Source organism: Podarcis muralis, chromosome 5 (assembly GCF_964188315.1).
Source record: "Podarcis muralis chromosome 5, rPodMur119.hap1.1, whole genome shotgun sequence".
NCBI lineage: Eukaryota > Metazoa > Chordata > Lepidosauria > Squamata > Lacertidae > Podarcis > Podarcis muralis.
Window position 1 is genome coordinate 3704176 of NC_135659.1, and position 22362 is coordinate 3726537.

At 45.0% G+C, this 22362-nt stretch overlaps 2 protein-coding genes across 21 annotated transcripts in view; one reads left to right on the forward strand and one right to left on the reverse strand.

Annotated features, from left to right (window-relative positions):
* Positions 1-2732, forward strand: part of PRRC2C (proline rich coiled-coil 2C) — a 77844-nt gene extending 75112 nt beyond the window's left edge. For all 20 annotated transcript variants that reach the window (XM_028732260.2, XM_028732274.2, XM_028732267.2 and 17 more), the window contains one exon: positions 1014-2732. In XM_028732260.2, coding sequence (XP_028588093.2) covers positions 1014-1274 — 261 coding nt within the window. In that variant the 3' untranslated portion in view covers positions 1275-2732. The remainder of the gene's footprint in view (positions 1-1013) is intronic.
* A 3575-nt stretch (positions 2733-6307) lies between these two features.
* MYOC (myocilin) lies at positions 6308-14306 on the reverse strand. Its single transcript, XM_028732276.2, has 3 exons — positions 13466-14306; positions 11304-11432; positions 6308-9276 (listed from the first exon to the last, which is right to left on the reverse strand). The coding sequence occupies exons 1-3, from the start codon at positions 14088-14090 to the stop codon at positions 8492-8494; spliced, it is 1539 nt and encodes a 512-aa protein (XP_028588109.2). The 5' UTR covers positions 14091-14306; the 3' UTR covers positions 6308-8491.
* Between the last annotated feature and the right edge of the window lie 8056 nt (positions 14307-22362).

Consider the following 22362-nt stretch of genomic DNA (forward strand, 5'->3'; position numbering starts at 1 on the left):
CTTCTGATGTGGACGAGACCATATGAAAAATGAACATAAGATTTTAGCTGCTGTTGGTTCATTCATTTTCAGCTTTGTCTTCTTGTTATAAAGAGTCCAAATTGTTGTAAAGAGCGCACGTTTTGCTGATGCACATTAAATTCGTGAGCAAATACCTTTTTTTGGTTTCAAGGTTTTGAAAATTGAGGTGCGCATTCAATTCAATAGCACGTTAGACTCAGAAATACGGTAGAACTTCTGTACAAGAACATCTGCCACTGAGGAAATCTGACCAAGCCAAAACATGTTTGGCATTTGAAGGGTCTATAGAACTTCACTGAAGAATATTGATTATTTTCTTGCTTGCACTGAGTTTTTACACATGCTGACATGCTACTATTATTTATAGTTTATGAAGTCAGCATCTGAAGTTTTTGACTTGTATGCAAAGCTATACTTTTATACTTCTGTCTCCTTGCTTTTAATCTTTGTACAGGTCACATTCCATTCTTACCACATGCTTGTATAAATTTTGATGACATGTTTTTGGCACTGTAGCCTTTAGGTTGACTTTATAAAAAGGTGGGGATACAGTGTATGCTTTATTGCGTTTTTGGCCTTGACCTTGGTGGTGTTTGTAGCCTTTCTGCTTACCACAAACTGGAATGTGTTTGAGAGGAAGAAGCATGGTCATGGCTTGCGCAAGGGGACTGACCTAAATGTCACTCCGGCTCTGTTTAATTCCTGTAGTACTACTAGTAGGCTCCAGGTTAGGGAGCTGAGTGACAACAACTAGCAACATCTGGAGAACTGCAGGTTCACTGGATCTCCAGAGAAATTCAAAATGCCAAGCATGAAAAGAAGTGATTTTGTCTTGGCATTCAAACTACGTTGTGGAAGAAATTTCAAGGTGTGTGAGTTACTATTGTAGGCACTACCAGGAGAACTTTGAATCCCTCAGATCCTGAACATACAGAATAAGTAGTTTCTTTCAGGCCTGTGCTCTTATTTAACCCACTTTCTTTCTTATTAAGGCAAAGCAGAGAGCAGAAGTCCTTCAGTCAACACAGAGATTCTTCTCTGAACAGCAGCAGGCCAAGCCACCTGGAAGCAAAATGCAGAAAGTGAGTGACGGTGGGAGTAAAGCGGCTGAGGCAATGGCAGACTCCTCCCCAGGAGTATGTCAGGACAAAGTGGCGGAGAAACCAAGCCCTGCACCCACAACAGCCCCCAAGCCTGTTAGAACTGGACCAATCAAACCTCAGGCTATCAAGACAGAGGAAACAAAATCCTAAGTGTTGTGCCCATTTCTTTCAATTGGGGAGTGAAATGCCACTGGCAAAACCTTTATTCAAAGGGCAAAGCATGTCCCTTCAAGGCTGTGAATGGCATAAATAGACACAGTTGCTAATTAGCCTTGGCAGACATGAATGGTAACATGCTTTAAAGGTCTGGAGATCTTGGGGCTTGTAGCTTCCAGGCCACCACATGAATTGAGCGTAATCTGTCTGTATAGGGGCACCTGTTTTTCTGAGGATGCAAAATGAAAAATAATGCTGCTGAAGCATGTTATTAACCAGTGGTAAATGCTCTTCTGTTTGCTGTTTCATTTTGAAAAGAAAGGCAGATTGAAGAAGGCTATGCTGGACAGAAATGAAATCGGTTTTATGTTGCTCAGGGTCCTAAGAGGATGCTGTTATTTAATAATGAAACAAGAGAATTTAAGGCAATTGAGAAGTCACACAGAGCAACTTACCCTCAGCCTTCCTCACTTTCCCCACCAACACACACTTCATTCTGTGATGCTCTACATCAGATATCCCTAAAAGGCAGGCTATAGCTGCTGCTATGGTTTGATATGGTGCTGAATTAACTGGGGAAGATGCGAATTGACTCCCATGTTCATACCAAAAGTGCAGAGTTTAGAATACTCCCATTTAGGAGTTGTATTGCCAGTCACATTGAGCTCTGGCTCAGTAGTACTTGGGGGAAGCAATCCTTTGGCCTTCAAACTGTTTTCAGCTTATGTCTGTATAGAGCAACAAGCACGTAACCTGCTGCAAGACAGCATCCTCTGAAACAATGCATTCTTATATCAAAGCTACTCCTTCCTGCTCACTGTGTGCTGGGAAATAGAATCAAGTCAAATAATGCCTTCTTAATTGTATCCTTCTAGTAGTATAGCTGTAGGAGAGTACTGTATGATAACTTCTGTGAATGTAAAATACTCCATACCTGCTTATATGTAGTTGTGACTGTGCTATAGTAGAGCTGTTTTAATGACGTTACTGAAGACTTTTTCAGGCAATGATTGGAAGTTAATAAGAGAGCACCACGTACCATAGCAATTGCAGAATTGACTGTTTTCTCTGAGAATTTCTTCTTCCCCTTCCCAACATTTTTTTGGAACGAAGAGTGAGCTAAAAGTCTAATGTGTATAATTTTGTTCAGATGACAGCAGAAGCTGGAAAAGTCTGTTGCTGCTATTGATGCCTAGTGAAATGCTATTGGTTATCTTTTTATATAAATATTATAATTTGAATTTTTGGAAACTTAGCTGTGATGTCAGCTTTGGGGGAAAGATATCCACTTGTACTGTGAGTTGGCATTGTACAGAAATTAACAGCCATATTGGTCTAGAAATGTTTAAACTTTTTTTTCATTTGTACAGGGGTAACACTGTATTAAATATGTAAGGTCTTATTTACATGGGTTTGATTACAGAAACTAATAAAAAATATTCTCTACATAAAGTGTCTGGGAATGTCATGCTTTGCCACCCACCTCACCTTTAATGTTGACACTTAAAGAATGGGCTCTATTGAAGAACTTAGAACACCATCAGGTTCATATGGAGACAAGTACCCCTTCAGGTCCCCTAACCTCAAGCCAAAAAACGCTTTAAAGATTAAAAACTGCACCCTGAATTGAGGCTTGGAAACTAACTAGGACCCAGGGCAGCTGGCATTCTCTGGTTGCTTCTGAGTGTTAAGTCTGCATTGCAGGTGCTAAAGTTGGAAGTGTTGCTTGGCTACCTAGAATAGGAGTTTGGGTTGAAAGCAGCACCTGGAACCTTCTTTAATGTATCAGAGTTATAATGTGCTAGTTAGATACAAACCGAGCAGTTTAGTACAATTTCAGGCTGAGATGAAAACAATAAGGGGAAACTGCTGAAGATGGAAGTTACTCATCTCTTTCAAGATCGAACTCTTCAGCTAGAGTTGTTAGATGTGTTCTTGGGCTCTTTTAAGTTGGAAAAGCAGCTTGTGGTTGCTGCACAAAGAAACCTCAGGCTGTACAACGTTCGTTTGGCTTTTGGCCACCAGGAACAAATAGCATTTCAGTTTTAATTTAGAAGCCTTTCAGGTTCTTTCCTGTTTGATGTAAAGTTATGAAATGTGGTCCATAAAAAAGCCAGAATACCAGTCCTCAACATATTGATTAAAAATAGTGGTTCTTAACTCCCAACAACTTGCACTAATTTGCAGTTACTCGAGAGTACTGCAGAATAGCTAGATCAGCAAATTTATCCATGATAAATGCTGTAAGAAATCACTATTGCAAGTCAGCTCACCCACCTATATTGTAAGAGGAGGTGCATTCTGCAGCTCCAGAATCCATCTCTGCAGCGATGTTGCTCAGACATACAAAGCAAAAGAGAGGCATGACAAAAGCCAAGGTCACATGAAGAGAGAGGAAGGAAATATGAAAAGACCAAGAAAGAGGTCTAATGCAATGACCATTAATTTATGATGCCCTGGAAAGGCCAGCCCTGTTCAAACTTGGCACACATTCCTATTGCCCAGAAAAGGCAAGGTAGCTGTCTGGAATAGCAGGTGTGGGAGTCCGGTCAATTTGGGCTAGCTGTTCCACATGAGGTGGGGAACCTTGTTCCCTTGGATACACAGCAACAAGAACTGGTGGCACATTATTAGAGAATCGGTGGCCACCTTCATTTTGCAAATGGCTCGAGGAAACAGGTGATGAGTAAATGACATAATGCATTGGAAGAGAAGGAGCACAGCATCCATGTTGGCATGTGGTACTTCTTGTATCAAGGGAGTAGACAGCGCAGCTTCCAGGTGTCGGCTGATGCTCTGCTAGATCAGTTGCTTTGCACACAGGGTCTTTGGAGTGCGCAGCCCAGCTGCCTGCAAGAGATGGTGTGCCACTCCCATCTATCCGGCATGTAAGCCACAATGGGGGAGAACAGATACATCTTTCAGGACAGGTGATGTTTTGACTTCTTCGTGCACAGGCTGGAGAGCTTGGGTTAATGAGGCTCTGGTCATTGGTGGAAAATACCCAGTTGTCTGAGAGCTGCTGCATGCAGCCCTGTCTGAGACAGCATGGAAGACCTTGGCGAAATGTTGCAGAGTGGCATTGGCATCTGCAGGGTTGTTCCCCTGGCTCAGGAGGGGATGAGTTGTGGACATTTCTGGGGGAAGCAGGAGAGGCATCTGAAAAGCAGGGACTTAATGGAGCCATGCAAAAACATCTCACATCCATCCCTCTGTGCTGCTGGGTGATAGTCCATTGATGCCTGACCTGTGGAGTGGGAAACGAGTCATTCAAGCGGCTGGAACTTGAGCTTAGCTGCTTTGCCAAAACACAAGTGTTACTTGAGTTAGGCCAGTGCCAAGGCACCCTGCCCAGTTTGGCGTACTGAACAGTCACATGCTAGTTTTTATAGCAATTTCTATAGATTTTGTGTGTATATAGTAATTATCTTATTGGAATTTGCACTCACAAATACTCTAGTCAATTCACTTTACAGATTGGGTACTAACTAAAATTTGGCCAAGCTAGCCCAGAATTTGAACCCCTGTTTCATCAGTGCAGAGCCTGTCCTCTGCTGTGCCAGACTGCCTCTCCTAAGTCTACCTAAGTAAACCTGCACTGCGTGGCCCCTGCTTCTGGAGACCTGCACAGGATTCCTTCTGGCAGGCCATGGCCATGGCTCTGACTCTCAGGGTGATTTCGACCATTTCAGGGCATCCCAAATCTGCAGCCTTCTCTCACAGTATAGGCATATCTGCCTGTTAAATTAAGTTTAGAACCTAAAATGGATGATTATGATTACTGTAAATAAAGACATGCTTAACTGCTGTAAGTAGAAAACACCTGCTCCAAAGACAGCAAATCAGAGTAGGATACAGTTCTCACGTCCAATTGCCTTTCTGCTGAGGATATCTCTCAAACCAGGCACAGTACAGACACATCCTTGTATTCAGAACCCTCCCTGGATTTGTCCCTTGCCCCTTTCTCCATAGCCTCTCATCCAAAACAATTTATCCAGCTCCATCCTGAGACATCTGCAAGGATCTTTTGTCCCTTGTGCCTAGAAGTCCCCTTGTTCTCTTCCTTCAAATCTCTCTTCAAAACTTGTTTCCATGGGGCCTTTGGTCAAACACATTGCACACACAGAGAGAAACTAAACAGAAGGCTGCGTGACTGAACCACTTTACTGTAGTCAAAGCTCAACAGCTTTGCAACACACACACCCAAAAAAAGGCCAACAACTTTAGTGTTTGGATTTTCACTTTTTGAAATATGGCACCCCTAAAACAAATGCACTTGCAAATTGACCCCCAACTCACTGCCGTGTCAAAATTCTGTCACAGGTGGACTGTTGTTGGGTGCCCTTTAAATCCACCATCACGTCACGTCACTGTAGTTCAGATGTTAAATTCTATTAACCTCAGCAGAGATGCTTCAGAGCAGGCCTGGTGTCCATCCTCATCCATTATGTGTGGATTTGTCATCAGTGTTTCAATCTGATTGGATAAGTAGGAGTCCTTGATGATGTCACGCTTGTGTAATAAGCCCTCTTAGTTTTTATGAAGGCGTTGCCAGGTTAATTCCATCAGAACAAAAGCATATTGATGCTCTCTTGCTATAGGTATTAAAGGAGCGTCAGATATCCTAGGGCAGTGAGAATGCTGAGATTCAGAAGAGCCTAGGAGCAAATAGGTGCTGCCAGGCAGATCAGGGATTGGAGGCGAGTGGTAAATACATGGTGTGGGCAGATGAGTAGAAGGACAAATGGCAAAAACTCTCATCACCCCTAGTAGAAAGGAGCTGCTTCTTTCAAAACCTGTGATGTGGCACAAAGAAGACAACATTCCTGTCTTCATAGGGACACTTATAGAATCATAGAATCATAGAGTTGGAATAGACCACAAGGGCCATCGAGTCCAACCCCCTGCCAAGCAGGAAACACCATCAGAGCACTCCTGACATATGGTTGTCAAGCCTCTGCTTAAAGACCTCCAAAGAAGGAGACTCCACCACACTCCTTGGCAGCAAATTCCACTGTCGAACACTTAGTTAAGTCAAATGCAGGACAGCAGCACAGTAACTGCCAGAGTATCAAGAGAGTGGCAAGAGCAGGCTTTAGAGTGCACACTGTTGACATATGGCATGTGCCAAACGTGTGCAGTCCTCCAAGCGTGTAGGTTCATGGCAGTGCATCTTGTGCTGGAAGAAATACAGTCAGACTCCAACTTTTCACTCAGTTCCGTCCTTTACTGACAGGTCCAAAGCATTAAGGCAGTTTCACTATATACATCAAGTACAGGCTTCCACCAGATCCCCGGCAGGCTTCAAATGCAAAGCAAGTACAACTCACAGCATCCATACACCACAGAGTTCAGTGATTTGTCTGTCCTTCTGCTTGGTCCCTATACGTTCAGACGCCTCTTAGGATATCATCACCAAATTTGACGCAATAGTTCCCAAGGTGGGATGTCAGACTATGTCATTATTTGGATGCTAGGCATGACTTTGAATGAAGATGGCAAACCAAAACATCACTTTGGCATGACTTGGCACATTTTTTGACATAGGTTCAACTGGCACTCTAGTTATCATTGCCAAACTCAGCATGAGGGTTCCTGAGGTTGGGGTGGAGGTGTCTATGTTGATGTCTGGATGCCAAGAGCCATTCTGAATTAATATTGCAGGCTGAAATGTGAGTTTGGTGTGACTTCACCCAATTTTTGTTGTTATGGGTCTCAAACCACAAATTGTACTATCCATTTAAAAAGAACCTTTTTTGTTGTTTCTAAAAAGTCCCAGGCAGTGCCAGGCACACCCCGTTAGTTTTTTGGGGAAAGGGCTGTATAGCAAAATAGAATGCCTCAAGAAACATTGCAGAAAAGAAATGACTGCACCGAGAAGACTGGTTGGAGGGTTAATTGTTTATTGACTTCCATACAGGAGTCTCCTCCTCCTGCTGCTGCTGCAACCAGCTCCCTTCACCCCTGTTCTCACACACAGAGAAATGAAAGAGGCAGAGGAGAGGTGTCGTGGTGCGCAGATGCAGCCTGACATTGTGTGGGAAAGACCCTGGAGATGAGAAGTCCTGGTGGGCACTGGGAAGGCAGGGACCTTCAGTCCTCGCAACTGACCTCCTAGAAAGAGTTGCCGAGACCACTGGGCAAGAGCTGTGCTTTGTTTCCTTCACTGGCCTTGGATGATTTATTGTTTTGTTGCTGACCTCTTCCTGTCCCCAGCCCTGACCATCAGGGATGATAGGAGCTGCATGTCCAAAAACATCTAGAGGGTCACAGGTTCCCCAGCCTCAACAGACCTTGCAAAGCCTAAATGGAATTTAGACGGCAAGCCTGCAGGCAGGGACTGTTCTGAATTTTTATTCACTTACTGCATTTCTTAGATTTATAATTCTGACAAATTCTACTCCTCTGAAATGTCTCTCAATTGCTTTTACTACACCAGTACACTGGACCCCCGTTTGTTTCTAACACACACAGAAAACTTCAACCTGGAACTTTGACCTGCCAGGAGGAAGCAGTTTAAGACAAGCTTCAGGCAAAAAGAAGTGGGCGAGAAAGGGTTAAGCAGCCCCTTCCCCACCACAAAGTGGTGCTAAGTTCTCTGCAATGAAGAGGCAGCCACCAGGCTGTTATGGGCAAGCTGGGCTTTACAATGAAGCCAAATATAATAACGGCAACTTTACACTTATGTAATGAATGCACCATTGTCAGGTCCACAGAAGAGAGCGAAAGAGATTACTCCAGTCCTACTTGTCAACCAACAGTGCTGAATCCTATGGCCAGACTAAGAAAAGAGCTCCAGAAGCAATGACTTATAAAAAAGAGAAGGGTCTGTGTCATTTTGAAGGCTGCATGCATTTGTGTTCCAGGTCTAATTAGGAAAGACTACACTGTGCAGAGACATTTGGAGCAAATGGCAGTGGCTGCCCATTAAGGGCAGTGGACTGGGGTACAATCCATGGGAAGTTCTCCTTCCTAAACTCCACTGAAATGCAGAGCAGCTGCACAAGAGCACAGCCACTAAGCACAGGGGTGAGCTTGCACACAGCTCCTGCTCCCTCAGTAGAGCTTGGTCAGGAGAACTTTGGCATGATTTGTGTGCCCCATATTGCAACTAGTCAAAGTAACGGTGGCTATGTGGACTTCCTGCTCCAAGCTTCCCTTGGAAATAAGCCTCGCTGGCAGGTGGCATCTTCCCACTCTCCCCAAGTAGATCACATCTTGGAAAGCTTGATATCATAGGCAACCATATTGAAGTTGTCCCAAGCCAAGAGTTTTCTTTCTGTGGGATTGTAATCTACCATGCTGCTGTATCTGTAGCGGTTCTCAAAGCGGATGTTCAGTGGTGCACTCGTTCCTGTCTTAGTGGAGTAGATGAAATTCACAGTGGCCTCAGGGGATGAGTAGCTGCTGATGGTGTACAAGGAGCCACAAATCATGAAGGCGTTTGCCACTGACTGCTTGCGGATGTTGGTTTCCCATGTTTGTTCAATCTCTATGGTCTCTGGGTCCAGTTTAGAAAGCACAATGGCCCCCTTTACGTTTTCAGTGCTGTAAATTACCCACAGCCCCATCTCATCAACTGCAAAGTCAATGTCTGTATATCCACCCCATGAGTAGGGAAACTGTCCGTGGTAGCCAGCATTGGGTAGCTCCTTTTGGACCATAATAACTTCTGTCTTCAGGTCATATTTTGCCATTATTCTAGACTTGCGCATCTGAAAGTAGAGGGAACCCCGATAAACAACAGCTCCAGTGCTCTCCATGGATCGGGGCAGCACATGTACTTTGGAAGGGTGGCCTTTGGTGAACTGATCCACATTGTTGTACTCAAAGACTTGGCGGACATCCGAACCAACGGTATCAACTCTCCAAGTTGTCTCTCGGCTGTAGGGAGAGATGGGTTCTGCGTCCCTCATCCACACGCCATACTTGCCAGCAATGGTCTCTGCCCTGCGGAAGGTCACTGGTTCACCAACCGATATGAGCACTCCACAGCCTGTTCCAGGAAATAAGTAAGCCAGTTACTTCACCCCACAGCAGAATTTGAACTTGAGATGGGGGGGGGGGGACTACTCTTCAAATATGCTATTTTACAGTGTGCCCCAATCCAAAGGCATTTTATACATTTGTTTGCTTGCTTCATAAAATCTATACACCACTTGATTGTAAATAAAAAACCAAGGAAGCTTACAACCCTACTTTAAATCATACAAAAGTTAAAACACTAAAACAGATTAAAATTACCTCAACTTTCTAAACATCTGAGCAGGCTTCGCTAACAGGAATGTTGTAGGAAGGGGGTTCCAAAGTGGAGGCGCTGCCACACTCAACAATCACATTCTTACCAATGGGGAAGAGGTGCTACGTGTCAATTCCACTGATCGAAGCCGTCAAGTGGGAGCATGTGGGGGAAGTTAATCTCGTGGGTAAACTGCTCCCTTAGCATTCAAGGGCTTTATATGCTAATAATACCTTGAACTTGGCCCAGCAGCAAATCGGCAACCAGTGCAGAGCTCTGAGCCAGTTGGTGTTATGCTGACAAGGCCTCACTCCTCTTGGTAATTGGGCTGAAGAATTCTGCCCCAACTGAAGCTTCCGGGTCAAATGTGAGGGCCAGACCCACAGAGAGAGCATTTTGCCAACCTCTGGCTGTGCCTCTGTACCAGACGGCATCCACAGGTGATCACTCTAACTTGGAAGGCAGTCATCTTTTTACCAGTGGAGAGCATGAATGGATGTCTATAGTTGCCTTAGACCAGGGGTCTGCAACCTTTAAGACAAAAAGAGCCACTTGGACCCATTTCCGAAGGGAAAAAAAACTGGGAGCCGCAAAACCGGGAAGGTGACGTCGGGACGATGCGTGACTAACGCACGCACCACCCGCATGCGACATCACAGCCAGTACAGTGCCTGCCACAGTGGGGAGTGTCGGGGCGCACAATGCACCTCCTCCCCTCGCTAGTAATCGCCCCGGAGCCGCGGCAAAGGTGTAAAAGAGCCACATGCGGCTCTGGAGCCGCAGGTTGCAGACCCCTGCCTTAGACCAACCTGGGTGGGTTATCTATTAAATGGCTTAATATTTCAATAATCTCCATGCTTAAACATCATTAAAACAAATACTGGTTTGTTTGTTTTTTAAAAATCTACTTTCACGGCCAGCAGCTTTCCAAGGCCTCTTTCTCATTCCTGCTACTTAAAAATGTATGCAAAAGCCTGGATATAAATTCCCAAAAAATACAAAAAATAATAATCAGAGAGATGGGAAAGGCTGAATCTGGGAATTTCTGCCTCTTGCCACTGATTATTCTACTTAGCAATGGGATAGAGAATGAAGAATAAGAGATAAGTTCCCCTAGGTTTTGAAACTGCATGAGAAAGCTGTGTCTCAAAATCAAAACCTTTTCATTTTAAAAGTTCTGAATAAATTTGTAGTGGTGTCAGTTGGAAGTGGCTGCCTCTAATTTAGTGAATATCCTTTAATTTTGTTTCCACTTCCCCCACAAAAAATGGTTTGGGACTTTGTATATCAGCTTTCTTGTTCTTAAATGGGTGTAACATTTCAACATTTCGTTCTGATGAAGAATAGCCATAATAATTTTCTGGCTATGTGTTCTCCAACTTTCTAAGGAGACTCAAAGTAGATGCTCACTCTGATTTTGGGTTTCCATTTAGTGTTCCACACGTGCTTTATACAGTTGCTTTGGAGTAAACCATTTCGTGATATGGGTGGTGGGGAGTGGAAGGGAGAAAAAACAGGCCAGGTTTGTTTATAAAGGAAGGAAACAGGTAATATATGGGAGTCTGGCAGTCAGAGGTGATTTTTCAGGACTAGCTGGCACTTCTGAAGGGGCAAACTGACAAGGGAGAGTTTCACTTTGGACTGGTGGAAAGCTGGCTGAAAGGGAGGCTGTCCCAAACAAGGTCTTTTGGGCGAGATTCTTTCACTTGTGTGCTACAAAGAAGGGCAGGAGCAGCATTGAGCAAAGCCAGGGAAAGCAGCCCCTGCCCCAGAGAGTTCTGTACCTGATTCTCCCCCTTCTGCGCTGAGGAGGCCAGGCAAGGGGCTTCCCTGAAAGAGGCGGGATGCAGGAACCTCCACCAGCTCCGATTTGAGCTCTTGGTAGTCCAGAGTGTCTGTGTTCCCCTTGGACTCTGCAGAGGAAAGCAGGGAAGGAGAGGGCAAGAAGAAAAATGAACACCCTGAAGGCCAAGGGGACAGAAAGGAGTCGTCTGTCATGAAGGAGCTTTCAAACAAAGGCTTTCCTGATGATAACATTGCGTGCACAGAATATAGGAAACGAAGAGAAAATTTAGGGGAGCAGCCCCCCTAAGCCCCCCTCCAGCTATAGGCCTACCGGGCTGGGGGAGGAGAGGAGAGAGAAGGGAAGAGAAGTTCTCTGAGCAGTCAAAAGTCCTTGGGGGTCACTGAAGTTATTCAAGGGGAGATTAAATTATGTCAGCTATTTACTGAACATTGCTTCTGATTTGTGAGGCATTGAATCAAACAGGTGGTGTCCTACCACTTTCCTTGGCCACTTTCATTTAAAGCCGTCTTTCTCCTCTTTTAAGGGACTGGCAGTGGGTTCAAGCAACCAATTTATTTCTTACTGCCAAGGTAAGAAAAATGAGAGGTGAAGCCTTGCTGCTTCCCAAAATGTGGAAGCTCAGAAAGGCCACTTGGTGTTGATGAAATTTTAAGCTTGTGTCCAACATAGCATTAATTTTTTTGTTAGTGCATAAATCCTTGCGCTCATATAGTGAGGGCATTGGATACCAGCCACTCTCCAAATGCGCTCAGATGTACTTCATCTCCCTCCCTCTCTCTCTCTCTCTCTCCCTCCCGCCCTCCCTCTTGTGTCTTTGTGCCCCCTTGCAATTTTTTTCTGCTATTAATAAATCCCTTATTAGAGATTTCATTCATTTTTGACTTCAATTAAACAAAACCAGCATCGGTTGAAGTTCCAGTGGTTTCATTGTCATTTCAGTTATCCCCCTGACCCCAAATAAATAAACAAAAATAGAAGTGTAGCATTGGAAGGGATCACAAGGGTCCTCTAGTCTAACCCCCCTGCAATGCGGGCTCAAACCCACAACCCTGAAATTAAGTGTCTTACTGAGCTACCTGCTTTTCTGGAAACTACCCCCAGAACCAAACAAAAAGGCTAGCTGAGCATCTCTTTTCTTTCTGTAGTCATTGGCAGGTCTCCTAATCTCAGGTACCCTTCCTCTAAGGAGACATAAGCTTTTTGGCACTACCTTGATGGAAACTGCTCCTCATGAGTAGCATAATTATTTTCCAGCTTGCTGACCGATATGTCCTGAAATGCTAATGATGCTCTACTTTTGCTCTGGAGGCATCCCACTCTAAAAATACTCCCTGACAGACACCAGATCCCAGCTTCTATATTCATTCCACCCCCACCCCCCCACCCCTATTTCTGCCACCCTGTGATAGGGGCAATGATGCAAGGCTTGTAAAAAGCCCAGCCTTGTGCTAAGCAGCTCTGTGCTAAGCAAACCTGGAAAGAGGCCCGTGAGAAGCATTTAGCCTCATTCAGATACCTTCTTGAGGTCACCCGTGGATTACTCCACCACTGGGGGAACATGTCTCAATGGGACGGGCCTTTCTGCAAATCACAGGGCATTTAGCAGCACCAACAGGGTGACACGCTGCTTGCAGGAAGCCTTTCATGTCTGGGGCTGCTGCTATTCCATTCGTGAGATGGGAATGTTCACTGATGCTGCCTGGCATTTCGTCTGTTGAAAGAAGTGGCGACAAGTGGGAAGGGCCTGGCTCTGTGCCAGGGTCAGGCAAGAAGCACCTAGGCCCCACGATTTCTCATCTCTAAGTAACCATCACTCACATTTTGTATAGATGTTTGTCATTGCAGTAAACATACTCCATCCAGGACTAGACCAGGAGGTCTGACTGCAGAGGCTCAGGAAGAGTTGAGAAACAGATTGAACACAAAACAAGATGCCATAAAAACCTCAGCTGAAATGCTATTGAGGCTAGGCTCCCCTCCGGCTCACAAAATGGCATCCCACTGCAGTTGGGAAAGGTCAATTAAAATTACAAAGGGTTTGAAGCTTCCTTCCTATGAGGAAAGGCTAAAAGACATGCATTTTGATTTAGGAAAAAAGGGTGACTGAGCGGGGGGGGGGGGCTTTAATTTCTACAGTACCTTGAAGGGAGTCCCTGCTGGGTGCCTCTCCAGCCTGGGGACAATGGCTGGCTCTCAGCCGCTCCACCTCCCGCATGGTGTTCTCCAACCTCCTTCCCAGCTCATTCCTCTCTTCCTCCAGCCACTTCTTATCCTCTTGCAAGTCAGACTTGTCTTGGAGCAGGTTGCTGATGGTGTACTCCAACCTGCTGACCTGTGTGTCCCTCTGGGCTTGTTCTCTCTTCAGACTCTCTACCTCTTTTTGAAGCAAACTCACCACAGAGGAGGAGGAACTCCTTGCTGCTTGGTTTCCATGCAGCTGGCTGACCAGGGTCTCCAGGAGACTGAGCCTTGCTTTGGAGGACTCCAGTTCCAGGTGCTGGCTGTTGCTTTCCCTCTGGAGATCCCTGATAATGGCCATCACTTCCCCAGGGTCAGTGCAGCTGGCTTCATTTGCACTGGGGACTGTGAAAGAATAGATGCATCGGCCATCCTGGTTGTTTGCTTTGTGGAGGCGTGCAGTGCTCCCAACTGCTTCCCATACCATCCAAGCTGAGAGCAACCAAGTCACCAGCTCCTTCATGGCTTCACTGCTGCCTCTTTTAAGCCCCCACAGCCTTCCTGAGAAGCAGTGTGCAAGTAGCATTCACCAACTCTCACTCACTTGTTCTGAAACTGAGCTCCTAGTGACCTCAATTTTATACAGCTGAGAACCAGGGAGGTGCAGGAGAGGGTCGCTTTGCCAGAAGCTACAGCGGCGGCAGCAGCACAGACTTAATGGGAATCAACTCTCTTAAAGGGATCGTGTTTCATTTATGATTTCATGGGAATATGAACCCAGTGCCCATTCTTGGGATCCTTATCCTCAACAAAATGGGTGGAGGCAGATCTGCCGCCCGCCCGCGTGTGTCTGCGGAGGGCATGGCTTCCAGAGTCTGTGCATCCGGCAGTGGAGCAAGTTCAGGGTCAGGGAAGCAACTGCTCTGGAGCAGTGAAGTCTTAAAAGTTTGCCTGCCAAAGGTAGTTGGGATTCTACACCATAAATATGCAACCATTAAACCATTTAGAAATGTGTTATTATGGAAATAAGTACTACAAAATATGATGTTAAGGGTTATGCCCACTCATGATTTAGTCTGGAATGTGAGGCATGTTTTGTTCACTCACTCCTTACAGAGCCTAAGGGTATACACACATGATTGCCTACTCCACATCCAGTGTGCTCCCTCTTCTAGTTTTTGAAACTGCATACATATGATGTTAGCCACAATCCATATCCATCCTGTAGTTTCTTGAGGAAAATCTGGCTTTAGATGCATTTTTTCCTCAACCCAGCTACAATCCAACTAAAAAATATAAGCTGCATTCACTTTGTACCTGAACCAGGTTTGAGACAGTCAGAGCAGATGACAGCTTCCTGACTAGGGGTGGGTTGCAGGGGAAGGGAAACCCAAAAGGTCTTATGTGTCAGCTGAAGAAGCCCTCACACCCCTCTCTGATGAGGACAGCACTGCAAAGTGCAGGGGGCAGGTGGGGGGGGGGCAAAGGCTTTGCTGTATTTCAAGCTGCTGTTTGCATACCCAAATTTCATTGTTTTCCAGGGTGTTTACACATCTTCCCATAATTGTTCATCCCACATTTTCAATGAACTTCCCTGCCACTTTGCAAACTGCAAAAAAAAATTGTGGCTCTCCATCCCTGGTCATCCCATGGATTTATTGCACTAGGGTGACAGGACACTTAACTCACTTGAAATGCTCAAGTCTAAAGTTCCAACATGCACTTGAATCCCTCCTGCAAAACAGTGAGTCTGAAGGCACTCTAAATATTGCTATTCAGTGAAAGGAAGAATGTTCCTAAATTCTGTTCCTAAAGCCCATTGAGATTTAGGCTGTTGGCTCCTTTTCCCCTCCGCAAAGACGGGGAACCTATTAGGAAGGTCCTCCCTTGGAGGCTGATGGATCCAGTGGGATTCCAAATGGCTCTAGGACCTCTGGAACACCCGAATGCCACTGAGTGCCCTCTCCCACTTTGTGGAGCCCGACTGGCCCCCTGGTCTACTCCAGAGCTTAGGGTGAGGAAACAAGCAGGGAGACGGCTTGAATGCAAGTGGAGGAAAGATCCAAATGAATGCAACCGAACACTGGTAAGAGCTCATTATTGAGCCTCCCTAGTGGCAGTGAAGACAGCAAAAAAGGCCTCCTTTACTGCCTCCATTGCATCCTCATTATGTCGTCCGGTAGAGCCTTTCCAGGTTGTACAGGGCCTTTTCCAGGCTGGCCCAAGGGAGATGGTAGAACCAACGGTAGCTCTCTGTGACTTGTCTGCAAAGCATTTTGAGGATAACATCGCTTACATCCACCAAGACCTTGACTCTGCTGTTATAGCAGATGAATCCCATGGGGTGTCCAGAGCACAGTCTAGTCCTGTTGTGTTGGATGAGTTTCAGTAGGTAAGCCTCAACGATATGGACAAGGTGCTTGGATCAGTCAGGGCGACCACTTGCTGTCTAGACCCCTGCTGCTCTTGGCTGATAAAAACCAGCAGGGAGGGAACAGCTGGCTGGGTCAGGGAGGTGATCAATGCCTCTTTACAAGAGGGGTGCTCCCTGCCTGTTTGAAGGAGGCAGTGCTAAAACCACTCCTTAAGAAACCTTCCCTGGACTCAGAAAATCCAACTAACTACTGGCTAGTTGCTACTCTCCCTTTCCTGGGCAGGGTTCTGGAGTGAGTAGTCACAGACCAGATCCAGGCGCTTTTGGAAGAAACCGATTTTCTGGATCCATTTCAATCAGGGTTTAGGCCTGGTTTTGGCACAGAAACTGCTTTGGTCACCCTGTATGATGACCTCTGTTGAGAAAGAGACAGGGGAAATGTGTCCCTGTTAATTCTCCTCAACCTCTCAGTGGCTTTTGATATCGCTGACCATGGTATCCTACTGGAGCAGCTGTCTGAGTTAGAGGTGGGTAGCACTGCTTTGCAGTGGTTCTGGGTCTACTTGGGTGGTCATTCCCTGAGGGTCAGTCCTGTGGAACCTTCAACGTGAAGTTCCTCAGGGCTCAATCTTATCCCCTATGCTGTTCAACATCTACATGAAACTGCTGGGTGGGGTTATTCAGAGCTTTGGAGTACATTGTCGGCAGTATGCTGATGACACTCAGCTCTATTTCTCCTTTACATCTGCAGGTGAGGCAGTGGAAATGCCTTGATAATGGACTGGATGAGAGCTAACAAACTTAAACTCAATCCAGATCAGGCTGAGGCACGGTTAGTGGGTGGTTCCCTAGACTGGATGGGCTGGAAGGCTGCCTGCTCTTGATGGGGTTACACTTCCTCTGAAGGGGCAGGTTCATAGCTTGGGGGTACGCCTGGATCCTTTGCTGTCGCTTGAGGCTGAGGTCTCAGTGGCCTGGAGTGCCTTCCATCATCTTTGGCTAGTGGCCCAGCTACGTCCTTATCTGGACAGGGATAGCCTAACTACTGTTGTCCATGCTCTGGTAACCTCAAGGTTAGATTACTGCAATGCGTTCTACGTAGGGCTGCCTCTGAATATTGTTCAAAAACTTCTGCTAGTGCAGAATTCAGTGGCCAGGTTGCTCATTGGAGCAAGATGGTTTGAGAATATATCACTGATCCTGGTCCGACTGCACTGACTACCAATTAGTTTCCAGGCCCAATTCAAAGTGCTGGCTTTGACCTATAAAGCCTTAAACAGCTCAAGACCACAATACCTCAAGGACTGCCTCTTTCCATATCAACCTACCCAGACCCTGAGATCATCTTCTGAGGCCCTTCTTTGTGTGCCTCCTCCTTGAGAGGTCCGGAGGGTGACAGCACAAGAACAGGCCTTCTCTGTAGTGGCTCCCCTTCTGTGGAATGCTCTCCCCAGGGAAGTTTGCCTGGCACTTTCATTATACACCTTTAGGCACCAGACAAAAACGTTCCTTTTTAACCTGGCCTTTGGTAGATTTGACTGACATCCTATGCCCTTTTAAAATATCTCCTGGGAGGGGGTACTGGATTGTTTTTATTTTGATTACAGCTTTTGTGGTTTTATATTTTGATTTTGTTCTGTGAACTGCCCTGAGACCTCCAGGTATAGGGCAATACAGTGGTACCTCGGGTTACATACGCTTCAGGTTACAGGCTCCGCTAACCCAGAAATATTACCTCGGGTTAAGAACTTTGCTTCAGGATGAGAACAGAAATTGTGCAGCAGCGGCGTGGCGGCAGCAGGAGGTGCTTCAGGTTAAGAACAGTTTCAGGTTAAGAACAGACCTCCAGAATGAATTAAGTTCTTAACCCGAGGTACCACTGTATGTAAATTCAACTATTATTATTAGTTCCCAATTCAAAATCTAGTTCCTGCTAACAAAAGGGCCCTGGACTCTGCGGGCCATGCAGTCGGGGGCCCAGTGTAACTACTGTACCTGCCAAGCCTCAAAGCTCTGGGGCCTGAGTTGCATCCTCAACTGAATGGAAGCTATTCAGGGATGTTGAATGCAAGGCCTGACATGCTTTATTCTAAGCCACTTGGAATTCCAGATATTTCCCTAGAAATCCCATCCATCCCAAAGGCTGCAGTCTGCTAGTCTACCACACTAACCTAAGATGCTGCTTTTGCCTTCTCCTATAACCTCCACACAGCTCCCTAACCAGACACTGCTTGCTACACACCATGTAAATAATCACCTACACAACACACTCCATACGTGATGCACCAATGTTTTCAAGATTATCCACAAAAAATTAAAGTTCTTGCCACACGCACGTCGCATCAGTAAATGGTATCACAGAAAGTTTATTGTTAATTTATAGCCAAACCAGCAAGTCCCCATTTGCTAAAATCAGTAGCAGAAATCAAGACACTTCCAGGAATGACTCCAATAAGGAATGACTCCAATAAATGAAAAGCTTCTCATTCTCTTTCTCTCACTCACTCATACACACTCACTCACAAACATAATCTGCCATATATATATATATATATATATATATATATATATATATATATGACTGTATCTTTAGCAGCATTTCACTGTTATCTTTTTGCTACTCAGTATTCTGATCACAAGAATACCAAATTACCGTATTTTTTGCACCATAACACTCACTTTTTTCCTCCTAGAAAGTAAGGGGAAATGTCTGTGCGTGTTATGGAGCGAATGCCTACGGGTGGCGGGGGGAATTTGCTGCAGTCGTGAGCAGAGGATCCATGGTTCCCCTTCCTTCCCTCCTCCGTGGTTACAAAGCATGGATCCTCAGGATTTTTGCATTGGGCTACTCCAAACTCACTGTCAGATCACATGTCTGTGGCCACAGCATGAACCACAAAAATCATATATCCACTATTTCATTTAGAATATTTTTTTTCTTGTTTTCCTCCTCTAAAAACTACGTGCGTGTTATGCTCTGGTGCGTGTTATAGAGCGAAAAATACGGTATACAAATTACAGCAGTGCAGAGAATAATCATTTATTATTTCTCTCTTTCCCTTTCAGAAATGGACAGGACTTGGCTGTTTTCACACCAGTCCTTTACTGGGGATATCATCTGCCAGACAGCACTTGTCCAAGGCAACACAATGGCCGTGGCTCAGTGGCCAAGCTCATGCATGGAGCAGGTAGGAAGTTCCAGGCTCATTCCCTGGTGGCCCAGGAAGGAAGGCTGGGAAAGACCCGTGTCTGGAGACCTTGGAGGGCTTCTGCCAGCCAGAGTGAACAATACAGGACACTATTCAGACTGATATGCTCCCATGGAGGGAGTGTCAACAGGCCACGGACTGGACTGCAATACTATTATGCCACTCTTTCCCAAAGAGGGAAAAGTAAAGAACCAAGGGCTTTTACATTTAGAGGGAACAAACTATGAGGGATTTAGAGAAGCATTGGGGAACTTTCAGTCCTGGGCCACATTTAGCCAGGCCCAGCCTATCTTGGCCCACAAGGCTGTTTTCCCTAAACTATACCCGCCTGCCCTACACCTGACATAAAAGGTGGCATCAAGTGTAGGGACAGTGGAGAAGCGGCTGAATGGGCTGTGCAACCAACTTCCCCATGGAGAACAACTTGACCACACAGCCAATCCCTGCAGAAAGCAGGGCTGAAGTCACCCCACACCAGCTGATAAAATTATATTATCATGCGGTGTGGAGAGTGTGAACAGCTTCACCTTTTTAAAGCAATTTTGTTACATCAGTTCTTAGTATAACTGAAAGTATAGCTCATTGACAGAAGACAAATTCAGGATGTAAAATCAGCTCCAAAAATAAACAATTACATAAACGTTTTGCATTATTGTTATTTGCAGGCGTGTTAATCTCTCTATACTTATTGCCTGCAAAATACAGGGGCAATATTTCTTTTCTAGGATTTAGTATAGAGAGCAAATTTCAGCTATAGAAACCCACAAAGAGGATTGATGTGACTTCTCTTCTTTTTGTAACTTCTGGTTCATCTGTACTGTACTTGGGAAAACAGACTGTTGCCTGATTCCCTATGCAAAATATGCACAATAATATACACAATATTCATATGCACAATAGGAAGGATTTGAAACACTCCACTACTAATTACTGCTTCCTCTTCATAGTGAAATTATTTGCACATTTGGCTTCAGAATTTCAATTTTAAAAAGCAGAAAGGTGACAAAGTCCTCAAGTTACAGTTGTGCTTGGAAGTTAATTCCACTTAAACCAGAATTTTTTTCTCAGTAGAAAGCTAGAACTGGGTCATGCTGTGCTACCTGGAGACTGTACTATTAGATACTTATGCCAAATTGGGTGGCTTTATTTCTTCTTCTTCTTTTAAGACTGCAAGTACAAATTACCACTCAACAACAAGTGTTTCAAAGGCCAGTGGAAACAATGCTCCACCTTTTGTACAACTGTCCCAGCCTGAGTTGGCAGCTTTCCTGAAGCTCAGCCCCACGTGCAGGTGCCTTTGTGTGGGGCCTGGTGAAGGGCATCAGAGGGCAGACCAGACGGCTAATGCTCTTAAGCCAAGCAAAAAATGGGCTGCCACCCAGGTCCTGAGATTTGTACTCCTTCCCCACTAACCCCTCTTCCAGGAAAGGCAAGAAGGTGGTCACATGGGAACAGGCCTTTTCAGTGGTGACTCCCCATTTCGAGAATGCTCTCTCCAGGGAAACATGCCTGGCAACATCACTGTTTTTAATGCCAGGCAAAAGCCAGTCTTTGGGGCATTATTTTTCTGCTAATTTTTTGTGGAGTGGGCTGAGCTGGATCTGCTCTTTTGTAAATATTATCATTGCTTTCATTCTTCTTTCTACACTTGTTCCTAATGCTTGTTTCTAAAGTTGCTTGAAGTTCACCTTTGTGGAAAAGCAACTAATAAATATAACAATAGCTCTCCCAGAGAATTCTCACAAAACTGCAAATCTCTAGGTAGTGTAGAAGCCCCTGTGACAGCTCATTTTTGCAGAGCAGCCCGCAAGATACAAAAAATCAAAAGGTAACATGATTCATTAGCCTAATTTCTTTTGGCGAAAAACTGTAAAAAATATAAAAATATTTTAACACCAATTGTTTTTAAAACTGAAGTTCCATGCACACTTACTTGGGAAAAGGCGTTACTGAACTTAGTTGTGCTTAGTTCTGTGCTTAGGCTGCATAGGCACGCACAGACTCAACTTGTAGCAAACATTTGTTTAACAAAGGCTCTTCTTCAGCCAGCTAAAATGCAATCTGTAGCTTTTGCCTAGAAATGCAAATAATATTGAAAAGAAGTGTCACCACATAAAGAACCAGTCTCAAGTAGTTCCTCAAAAGAGAAGGCATGGTTCTTTTCTTCACCCTGCTTTATTTCTATTTATTACGGGTATTCAGTCCCCTGGATTTCAAGCTAGTAATTTAAAATGTTGTAAGTGCATTGTTGCAAAAAGGCTGCAGACTGAATAAAAAGCTCAATCTCCATCCCTCACCTGTCTTAAATCCAGGAGCCCTGCTTAGTCTGACCTTAGTTAAACCTAAGCTGCACTGTCCTAGGCAATGCTCCTGCACTAACAGCTGACTCTGACTAACATTGGCTATGTATCATCATCTGCTGCCCTGAAGCCTGACCCAAGGGGGGGCCACAACAGGAGCACCATCACCATGCAAATACATGGCAAGAGATTAAGAAATGGGTCCTCAAATGCATGTTCGGGTTAAAAGTGGATTCTGGGTCTGGAAACATTGAATATACCAGGTCTACTGCACCTGAGGGCAGCAGGCTAGTCTGTGGTGTGACACACACAGCTCCATCGCCACATCTTGCTGCTGCTCCCCATTGCCTCGCACCTGCATCATTGGCAGGGAGGTCCCAATACTACCAGGTGGGATGGGTGTGGGTGCATTTTATAATTAAGTAGTGTGCGTGTGTATGTGCATCTATATCTCTATATCTGTATCTATATCTATTCAAATAAATAAATAAATAAATAAATAAATAAATAAATACCCAGAGGAGTAGATGTGAACAGACACTTATTATGTTATAGTAACATAATTTATAACCTGTCTTTATGTAGTCATTTTGGTGCAGTTGTCCTGTGCCTAAAACGAAAAGAAATCACTGGAAGTCTCAAAGCTGCTCCTCACGTTTTGGTAAAAAGTCAGACCAGATGCAGGGTGAATGAAGATTAAATGTGAACCTCCTCACATATTCTTAACCTGCACTTGCTTGCATCTGACTAACCAAGTATTCTAAGTTATAGGTAGGAGACTATTTCCCCCCCCCTAAAAATGGTTGAAACGTAAACAGTCTGACCCCCTTTTTTAAAAGGAGGCATGTAAACTTGCTTACTCTTAATTATTTGGCAGCAAAACACATGCATGGTTTGGGATGCACTTGCACAGACCAAAAAGTGTCTCCTTTTCTTCTGTGTGTCTTCATTCAAATAAACAGTGTTTCCTTTACT

Bases quoted from the DNA above. Each gene is read 5' to 3' on its own strand.
- MYOC (XM_028732276.2), bottom strand. From the start codon at position 14,090: ATGCTACTTGCACACTGCTTCTCAGGAAGGCTGTGGGGGCTTAAAAGA. The intron at 11,433-13,465 runs GTACTGTAGAAA...TTTCCTCTGCAG, and splicing joins CAGCAGGGACTCCCTTCAAG to AGTCCAAGGGGAACACAGAC. The intron at 9,277-11,303 runs GTACAGAACTCT...TTCCTGGAACAG, and splicing joins CGCAGAAGGGGGAGAATCAG to GCTGTGGAGTGCTCATATCG.